This window comes from Myotis brandtii, unplaced genomic scaffold (genome assembly GCF_000412655.1).
Source record: "Myotis brandtii unplaced genomic scaffold, ASM41265v1 scaffold103, whole genome shotgun sequence".
NCBI lineage: Eukaryota > Metazoa > Chordata > Mammalia > Chiroptera > Vespertilionidae > Myotis > Myotis brandtii.
The window spans coordinates 6,033,038-6,043,180 of NW_005353460.1; the positions used below are offsets into that span (position 1 = coordinate 6,033,038).

The 10,143-nt window shown below is 47.8% G+C and overlaps 1 protein-coding gene across 2 annotated transcripts in view; it reads left to right on the top strand.

The window, feature by feature from the left end:
• Positions 1 to 431: 431 nt before the first annotated feature.
• Positions 432 to 10,143, top strand: part of CSGALNACT1 (chondroitin sulfate N-acetylgalactosaminyltransferase 1) — a 77,524-nt gene continuing 67,812 nt past the window's right edge. For both annotated transcript variants that reach the window (XM_005856494.2, XM_005856495.2), the window contains exon 1: positions 432 to 1,281. In XM_005856494.2, coding sequence (XP_005856556.1) covers positions 648 to 1,281 — 634 coding nt within the window. In that variant the 5' untranslated portion in view covers positions 432 to 647. The remainder of the gene's footprint in view (positions 1,282 to 10,143) is intronic.

Consider the following 10,143-nt stretch of genomic DNA (forward strand, 5'->3'; position numbering starts at 1 on the left):
GAAAATTTACAAGATACAGAAAAATGTAGAGAAACAGAAAAATCACCATTAATACTTTTATCCAGAGAGATTTCAATTTTTGCCATATTTCCTTCCAGTCTTTTTTTCTGTATCCTCTGTTATTTATATGCATTGCTCTGCAAATGCATCTTTGCATTATGATTTCCAAACATCAAACAATATTTAATCACCTGTCACAAGCATTGAACATTGATTAGCATTGTGAACATAAGAGTGTTATTATCTTGATTAAGTGTTTTGTCATTTGGTCTCTTCCTAGGTCCCCTGTTGTCACCTGCTGCACATTTGGAAGGCTAGGATGGGTCTGAGTGTGGACATTTGGAGGTTTCAGCTTACTCGTTGCTTCTGCCTGCAAGACCGTCCTATAGTAGAAAAAGTGTTCCACATGGTGCTTGACTTCGAGAAACTCGTTGCTTCTGCCTGGAAGACCATCCTGTACAAGTAGAAAAAGTGTTCCACATGGTGCTTGACTTCGAGAGACAAGACGTGTTGTAGAAAGAAATGGATGAAGGCAGCTCAGGGGGCCCCAAACACATGCTTCCCGTGGTCTAGTCCTGGGCAAGCCCTGCCGTGGGGCCCTGAGGTCCTGGGATGTCGCCAGTTCTGGACGCATGGCTGATTCCTGAATGACGATGGTTCGCCGGGGGCTGCTTGCGTGGATCTCTCGGGTGGTGGTTTTGCTTGTGCTGCTCTGCTGTGCCATCTCCGTCCTCTACATGTTGGCCTGCACTCCCAAAGGCAACGAGGAGCAGCTGGGGCTGCCCAGGGCCAACGGCCCCACAGGGAAGGAAGGGTACCAGGCCGCCCTGCAGGAGTGGGAGGAGCAGCACCGTAACTATATCAGCAGCCTCAAGAGGCAGATCGCCCAGCTCAAGGAGGAGCTTCAGGAGAGGAGCGAGCAGCTCAGGAACGCACAGTATCACGCCAGCGATGCCGCGGGCCTGGGCCCTGAGCCGGGCGCTCCCGAGAAAACCCAGGCTGACCTGCTGGCCTTCCTGCACGCGCAGGTGGACAAGGCGGAGGTGCACGCTGGCATCAAGCTGGCCACTGAGTACGCCGCAGTGCCTTTCGACAGTTTCACCCTGCAGAAGGTGTACCAGTTGGAGACGGGCCTGACCCGCCACCCTGAGGAGAAACCCGTGAGGAAAGACAAGCGGGATGAGTTGGTGGAAGCCATCGAATCAGCCTTGGAGACCCTCAACAGCCCTGCAGAGAACAGCCCAAACCAGCATCCGTACACGGCCTCGGATTTCATCGAAGGTTGGCAAGTTTTTTTGTGGATTGGGGTAGAAAGTAGAAGAAGAGGTGTCTGGGCCCAGGCACCCAGGGGGGGGGTCACAGCTGCGGGGGGCTGGCAGCTGTCTCTGGGGATGGCTGGTGGAAAGTTTTATGTGAGCGACACCAGTGCGGTATAGTATGGTTTTTATTTTTCAGAAACATCTGTTTCCACTTACTTTCTCATGGAAACCACAGTCATTGAGTGGATAGATTCATTGTTCTTTGGCAGAAGAAAGTAGAACTTCTTGCTTTCATTTAAAAAAAAAAGAAGAAGAGAAATACGTAAAACAAAACGTAAACATAAAACTTTGAAACCCCAGAGGAGTATGATAGGCAGTTTTAATTGATCCCTTCTCACGGGCACTTCTCTCCTGGAGATGGGGCCTGGCTGTGAGGCCCGCGAACAGAAGGGTAGTAACGTGTCATACAGCACTTACATTGGCCAGGCACTGTTCCAGGGACTTTTTACTTATTAATTCACGTTTTCCTCATAATGACCCCATTAGTGAATAAGGGAATAGAGGTTCAGATGAAGTAAATTACCTAAGGTTGCTCAGTGAGCAGGTGACAGAGCCAGGATTTGAATCTGGGAAGTCTTGTTGAGCCATGCCCTTAACCATCAGGTTATATTGTATAGATGGGCCCTAAGGGACACATGGAATAGAGTGAGATGAATGAGTGAGCTTTTTCTTCTTTTCAATAGGCAAAGAACAACCTAGTATTAATTTGTGGTTGATTGTGTCCAACTTCGGAAGAAAGCAGCTTGTCTAGTTTCTTGGAAGACTCGTTAGTATCATCTTCCTTGTCAGTTTTCCCATTGTCAGTGGTTCAACATCAACTAATAATTTGGGAGAGGAAGTGCCTTCAAGGGCATCCAGCTCTTTCCCCTGTTTCGTGAGAGAGTTCATTCCAGCTTCCCAGACATGTCGCTGGGTCCACATTGCTCCACTCCCTGCTGGGTTGTGAGCCACCATCTCCCAGCCTGCATGGCAAGGTGGACTCTGTTCAGTTGTAGCAAAAACCCTCCCACTGTTATTTATGCCTGTTTTCTTTGGACATTTTCCTGTCTTAGGATTTTTTTTCAACTTTATATGTGAACCATAAATTCATGCAATTTTGCCGTAGTATCATTTTTCATATACCTAGAGCCAGGTAAAGAAATCTTTTACAAGACCAAGCTTTTGGTGTCAGGGTTGAGTTTTGTTTTTTTTTACTCACTTATATATGGTGTTAAAAATGCCTAGCACATTCGGCAGCAAGTATAAGCTCATGGTGAACACTCAGAGTTAGAAATATCATGGTGATGCAGCAACAGATTTTATAGTTTTAGAGTTTATGTAACATTTCCACCTATATTATCTTGCTAGCTGATCCCTGGGGAAATCATTAAATATCCTTAAAAAGTGAATCCTGGTTGCCACTGGAGTATGCTACAGAAGCTGCCCACATACAAAGGAATTTCAAAAGAACTTGATTACACATCAGTGCCTATAATTTGGAATGTTTGCCCTTCTGATCTTTAATCTGCATTCATATTTGAAATCTCCGTCTGCTTTTCTAATACGACAGCTTCATACACAAGGGCTCTTGTTCTTGATCAGTAGTGACGCAGGCCTCTGTCCCTGAGTTTATTTGCCCTGAGATATGGCTGACTTTCTCTCAGAGGCACTGGAATCATAGCTGCGCAATGGTGGTTTCACATGCAGCACACAGCCTGCCTTTCAAAGCGGATCAATCCACGTTTGGTGAAAGTCTAGTCAGCTGTTTTCATAGGATGAGGAAATTGGCACAAGCACTTTAAATATACAGGGGTGGGTACATGTAGGTCTGCAGTTGCGAGTATGTGAAACACAGAGTTCATTCTTGTATTACTATTGATTAATTTTATTGTATTGTTTTCCATACGAACATCTGTAACCTGCTTTTGCCCACCCCTGTACTGATACATGTTTGACTATCATAAGAAGCAGTTTATTTCATTTTTCCACTCTTGACACAGAAGACTGTGGAGGCCATCTTTTATGTTCTCAGCAAATGGGGCCTTGTGAAAGATGCCGCTAGTCAGAGGAAGTTGATAAGTTCAGCGAAGGAGTGCTTTTCAAATAGTGATGTTTTAGAACAAAGTAGGACTCCTGGGACCACAAGTATTAACGGATGGCTCTATGGCAGGCGGGTATAACTCATGATTCCCACCTCAGAGAGGCAGTTGGACTGACTTATGTTTTATGTTTGAGGACCTTTTTAATCCTGAATCACAATTCTCTGATCTACACCTAGTCACAGAGAAGGAAGGGAATGGAAAGGTCTGATATGAAATCTGTTTTCTGCAACGAGTTAGAGCAAGGGATAGGACCTTATAAGGGTGAAGTATATCTTCAATGTAACTTATTTGGGTTTCTAAACATAACCTCAGAGAAATTGAGTTTGTGTTTGGGGAGTTGTTAGTAGTCCAAAAATTGGAGCAATTTAGAAGTCCATGGGAAAATTTTAGGTTACCAGCAGGATGTTCCAAGACTCTCAGAGCTTTAAATGAAGGCCACAGATTTGCTGACCCTGAACTAGTACAATGAACATGGGGATTGTTTGTGTTTAAAGAAATAACAATAAAAGCCCCTGGAATGCTTCCAGATGATAATAGTCACATAAAACCTAAAGCTAACTGTGAGGCAGGTGGCATGATGACATGAGCGTGGGAAACTGTGTGACTTTGACCAACACCCTTACGCTCCCTGAGACTCGGTTTCCTCATCTGGACTTGGGTGTCTTCCAAGGCGCTACCCAGCCCCAGCCTTCTGCAAAACACAGAGCACTGCTTTAACTTCCTTTCTTCTTAGCTTTGCCAAGGTGCCATCCCTGAGGGTGCTCTGCCGCCCACTCTGCTGGTTGACTGAGGGCACCCCACCTACCCTGTGGGATCTTCCTCCATAAAAGGAGGAATTCAAATAGACGATTTATAGTCCCATCTGACTGTGACCACTTTCTACAATTCTGTGAAGCTTGCAGCAGGAGAATACCACCTTGATGACTATCTAATTTATTATGTATACTAGAGGCCCGGTGCACGACATTTGTGCACTGGGTGGGGGGGTGTCCCCTCAGCCCAGCCTAAGCCCTGCAGGGAGCAGGCCTAAGCCAGCAGTTGGACATCCCCTGAGGGGTTCTTAGCTTGCCCCAGAGGCAGGAGTGGCTCTTGCCACCGCTGCTGCACTCAACAGCATGAGCCTGGCTTCTGGGATGAGCGGCACTCCCCCTGTGGGAGCGCACTAACCACCGGGGGGCAGCTCCCGTGTTGAGTGTCTGCCCCTGGTGGTCAATGTGCATCATAGCGACCGGTCGTTTACCGTTTGGTCGATTTGCATGTTAGCCTTTTATTATATAGGGTTGCTTTAATTCTTATGGGTCTCTAAAACAAATAGGGAACAGCATTTGCCTCCTTTTTCCTTTCCCCAGATGTTCCGTTGGCACTGATTTTCATGTTGGATTCTCGCATGATTTTTTTTTTTTTGCAACCATCTGGGAAACGAAGTTAACAGAAAAACGTGATCAGGTCCTGTGCCCTAGGAGCCTGACTGTTTATCTCCTCCAGTCAACAGACTCCTTCCCCATGCTTGTGGTTTAGTTATTCCTTCAGTGTGGGATACACAGACTCTACGTGGCACGACTTTTGGCTTTCATTTTATATTTTTAAACATACATTTGATGTCATCCCATAAAACAGTTTAGCTTTCTACATTATTCCTCTTTTATAATCCAAACATCTGGTAATGTGAATCCTGTGTGAAGCATTTGTAATGTCTGTCTCCACGGGGTTGCTCTTCTGTCACCAGCCTCTGCAGCTCACCCTCCTGCAGTTTTTTCAGAGTTAGTTGTGGCAAGAGAGGGGCAGACGCTAGAGGACTTGATTTGGGGGCGAGATGGAGCCAAGCCATGATCCACAAGAAGTTGAAGGTTTTGAGGGCACCCTGTGATGTGTTGTTCAAACCAAGGGGATATAGAAATAGCTGTAAAACCTCAGTAGCTGTCTGCACAGTAATCCCGACCTCCTGTGCTCTACAACCAGGCCTTCGTGCCTCCTGGGGAACGAAGGCAAGGCGTGAAGATACTGAGTCTTTGACTCCCATTGTTTGAGTCTCATCATAACCTCGAAGGAACACCCCGTGACCACTTGGCTACGTTTTTTTTAGACAAGTCAAATCCATTTCCAGGTCCTGGGTGCTTGGAGAACAAGGTACTTGGACTGTGTGCACAGGGAATAGGTCCTTTTCTCAGTGTGCCTTTCTGTGATACGCTTCTTTGTCAGCAACTTTGTGACTCGAGGTAGGAAATGGTTAGGCAGACATTCAGGTGCATTTCTGGGCCTCTGGGGATCTCGGTGCAGAAATACAGGAGAGCAGGATTCTGCACGTGGGTGGGCCTAGCCTGTGTGTGGAAGAGAACATGGTGCGGGGAGGCTAGCTGACAGGCAGGACGGCCAGAGGACTTCAGGTCCTGAGTTGGGCCTCAGTTCTCAGCCAGAGTCTCCACGGAAGTGAGGGCATTAGAACTCAGCACGCCCTGCCCTTCTGAGCACCCTCACGTCTGTGCACTGGACCCACCACGTTGGTTCACTGCTAAGTTTTGAACAGGCCTGCCTGCTACTAGGCTCCTCTATCACTTCTCCCTGCCCCTCTATTCCACCTCACCCTGTTCCCTCTATTCTGTGTCCTCCCACAAATCTCATTTGTTTCTAACGCTTTGAATTCCTTTAAGGAGAGAGAAATGCTTGTTATTCTGAAATCAGAGATAAGAGCAGTGGTTCTCAACCTTCTGGCCCTTTAAATACAGTTCCTCATGTTGTGACCCAACCATAAAATTATTTTCGTTGCTACTTCATAACTGTAATGTTGCTACTGTTATGAATCGTAATGTAAATGTCTGATATGCAGGATGGTCTTAGGCGACCCCTGTGAAAGGGTCGTTCAACCGCCAAAGGGGTCGCAACCCACAGGTTGAGAACCCCTGGATCAGAGGCTTACATGCATATAAATGGTTTAATGCTACACTTTGTCCAGTGAATCATCCTGTGGTGATGGTGAGAAAGAGAGTTTCCCAGCCTTGGATTTCTGCCAGTGGGCAGGATTCCAGCCCTCCATCCATGAGCAGAAGAAATTCTCCGTAATTTTTGGACAAGGGACCCTACCTTTTCATTTTGCACTGAGCCCTGCTATCTAGGTTCTACCTCCCAGGTTGAGAGGACATGAGGGAGAGGGAAAGAAAGAGGAGATAGAATTAGAAGGTTCATGTGTGGTGCTGACGCCTAGGTTGAGCATCAGTTCTGCCCACCTTCCCTGGGCTGGGACGAATGGAGCCTGTATTTGATGTACATCCTGTGTGTGCAGAGTGTTTTGTTACAAAACGGCAAGAGCTGGCAAGTCGGACTTTGTTTTAGGATGATTTTGTTGTTAGTACTTTCATTGTACTCATTCAAAGCAATTTTGTTCCCAGGGGAGTCTTTTTAAAAATTTGAGGACTCACTGTTCTTCATGCCTTTGGGTTCTGTTAAGAATGTGCTGCAAGAGGGCGCTTGTGCTGCTGCAGGTTGTCCAAGATGAGGAGCTTGGCTTTAGCGGGAGAGGGGAGCAAAGGCTCGATGGAGCGAGCCTGCACTGGGGCTCACACACACTGACTTGGGGCTCACTCCTACACGTAGCAGTGGGAGGGGTAGGGGGAGACTGGCAGGCAAGGCCACCTTCGCAGGAACGATGCTGCCCTTCAGCCTGTTCCGCCCTGTGGGTAGGAAGTGGTGTTTACAGAAAGGATCCATGGTTTTTAACCAGACCCCTCGTTTGTCCTCTGCTGGGATCCCAGGTGACGTCCTGCACCAAGGCCTAATCAGCATGCATGGACGGGGCATCTGCTGTGTGTGCAGAACTTCCCCCGCTGGCTGGGGGCTGGGAAAGGAGGGTAAAGCCAGGCCTCACCCCTGAAGGACCTGATTTCCTTCACAGGGAGACAGAATGCTGAGTGACTGCGGGTTCAGTTGGGGAACTGACTCTTGGTGCCTGGGCTTCAGAATGGGTGGCTGGATGCAAGCAGGTGGTCAGAGAAGACATTGGGGGCGGTGGGACCTGAGCCAGTCTCCAAGGGTGGGAAGGGGTTTCTGGAGAGGGAGTGAGGTGGGGAACAGGTTGGCAGCAAGGGCGGGGTGCCAGAAAGCCAGCTGACTCAGGAATAGGGTGGTGGTGTGGGGTTAGGGCAGAGACCACCGTAATCAGCAAGCAGGACCCGAGAGTCACTAGGAATGCAGCGCACACGGAACCTGAGCTGGACAAGAGCTCAGCTCACAGGGTTGTCTGCATCTGGAGGTGGCAGGTCCTTTCTCCTCCGAAGGCAGTGAGCTCAGCTCTTGAGACCCAAATAGCCCTCCTCCTCCTCCCCTCTCACGTGCTGTGGTCCCCAGGTGCTCGGACAATTGCAGCATCTTGGAGGCCCCGGTGATCAGAGACCAGGGTGGCCGTTGTTTTTCTCCCTGACCTCCTGTCTGCACCAGGCACTATTTCTGACATTTCACAAACACCAGTTTACTGACTCCCCCTTCCACAAGTGAGGTAGACACTCTCATTATCTTCATTTTGCCAGTGTGGAATCCGAAACACAAAGAGGTTAACATCCTCAGAGTCACTCAGCGGGAGAGCGACAGGACCAGGATGCTAGAACTTCAGATCTTAGCTCCTCACTGTGTGGCCCCCCCCCGCCCCCGCCCCCAGGGTCTCTGACCCAACACACATGCTACTCTAGTCCCGGATGACTCAGAAAACCCTTTTAAAACACATCCAGATGTGTAAACACCTTTGGGAGAAGACCTGCCCTGGTGAGTTGTATATAGAAGAGGTTTGATAGGAAGAGAAGGAAAAACAGAGGATCCTGGGGGAGACAAGCAGAAAGAGACACAGGAAGAAGCCGCAGAAGACAAGTGGTGGTTCCCTTCGCCGAGGGAAGGGTGCGGGTCCAGGAGCCTTTCCCACGGAAGGCTTTAAACTGCTCAGAGGAGTTTCTTCTCACCGTAATGGATGGGAAGGGGCAGGGAGTTGAAAGAGGAGAGAATATTGAATTCAAACCCGCTAGTTGAGACCCCTGAGGGAGATGGTTGGTGAGCTTGTCTGTTCCTTAAGAGAGGAAGCAAGGTTTGCATTTCTGTTACGTTCTCCAAAATAGACTACTTTCCTAGATTGGGATTTTATATAAATCCACGGCGTAGGCAGTCCTGGAGGGCTTCCACCATCCGATCCCAGCTTATCTTTTCAGCTTCATTTCCTACTGCTCCTTCCTGCCCTCCCCCTGCTGCCACTGAATGCTTACTCGTTGGTGTGCCCTGACATTCCTGCTGCCCTGTGCAGTTCCTTTGCTGGAAAAGCTAGGGCTCCCAACCTCCCCAGTGTTGGACCTTCTGTAAGACCTCCCTCTCAGAAATCTGTTCTCATTCTTCCTCCCACAGGAAGTTCTCTCTCATTCTTCTAAAAGTAGTATATTGTACTCGAGGGCACTTCTCCCTCCCCCATCTAGGTTTATGGCTCTTCATTTACCTTCAGTCAGCCTTTACGGACAACTTCCAGCAGTAGTAATCAGCACACAGTAGGTTTTTTAATTCATTAACTGCACAGCTTTCATAGCAGTCTTTCCCAATTGGGGTCATCTCATCTCTGATTAATTCTCAGAGCTAAAAAGACACCATGTCCCTGGGTCTTGGGGTGTTCTCATGTCCCACTCGCAGTAATAAGGCTTTTTTACTTCCCCTTCCCCCAACTCCAGTGAGTTTTCACCAGTTCCCTGAGGGTGACAATGTTTGTTGCCCTTTCCCCACCAATAAAGTTTTTGTTCCCTAGAGGGAGAGAGTACAGGAGGGCGTGGTAGGAGTCTCTTGCCTCCTCCCACATGGCTGGTGTTCCCCTCAACCGGGGCTGACGCTGCCTGGACACTAATTTTTCTGCAGGTACCCAGAGAGGTTTCTGGCGAAAGAGCCCGCAACAGAGTCCAGATTTCTCTCCTGTTTGGAACCCCAGGGGCTTCCTGTCCTGCCAGCCGGCACTCGGCCTTCATCGTTTGGTTTATCTCTTCTTACCAGCGTCCAGTGCATCTGCCCCAGGGAGCAAGTGTTCATGCCTCTTCGCTCCCTGCAGGTTCCTGTTGTGCTCAGATTTAGGGACAGCTGTTTGTTCTGTAACCTCAGCCCTCCATTAAGTTAAAAAAAAGTCTTGCATTTAAAAATAATCTGGCTCTTTTCTGTTGTAAGTGATGCGTCTGCAAGCTCATTATCGCCCGGGGTGGACGCAGAAGTGTGCAACCACTTTTTAAAGTAATAATTTGAAACCTATTGATCACTTTGTCTCCTTCCATTTCTCTACAAATCAATAATCTCTTCTCACAATCCAGTTTTAAGCATCACGCACAATCCAGCAGTTTAAAAGAACTCGCTTGCATTGATTTTACCCTTGAATGGGAATGCTGTGGCAACGTCCTAAATCTGGAAGTCCATTATTAAAGTTACTTTGAATGAAACCCCAAACCCGATGACCTCTTTTCTGTAGCCATGAATCAAAGAAATGACATTGTTGCCTAAAACCCCACCTTGTAACCCTATCTCTATTGATCATTTGAGCTTTAATGTTGAAGTGTTGGGCGCTTGGATTTATTCTCTCAAATGCCACATTACCCTACAAGTAAAGTTAATTTACAAGCAAACTCCTGCAAACACAGGGTGTTGAGCCATCTCCTTTCTCGTTGCCAGAATTTTTTAAAAATATATTTTATTGATTTTTTTTTTTTTTTACAGAGAAGAAGGGAGAGGGATAGAGAGTTAGAAACATC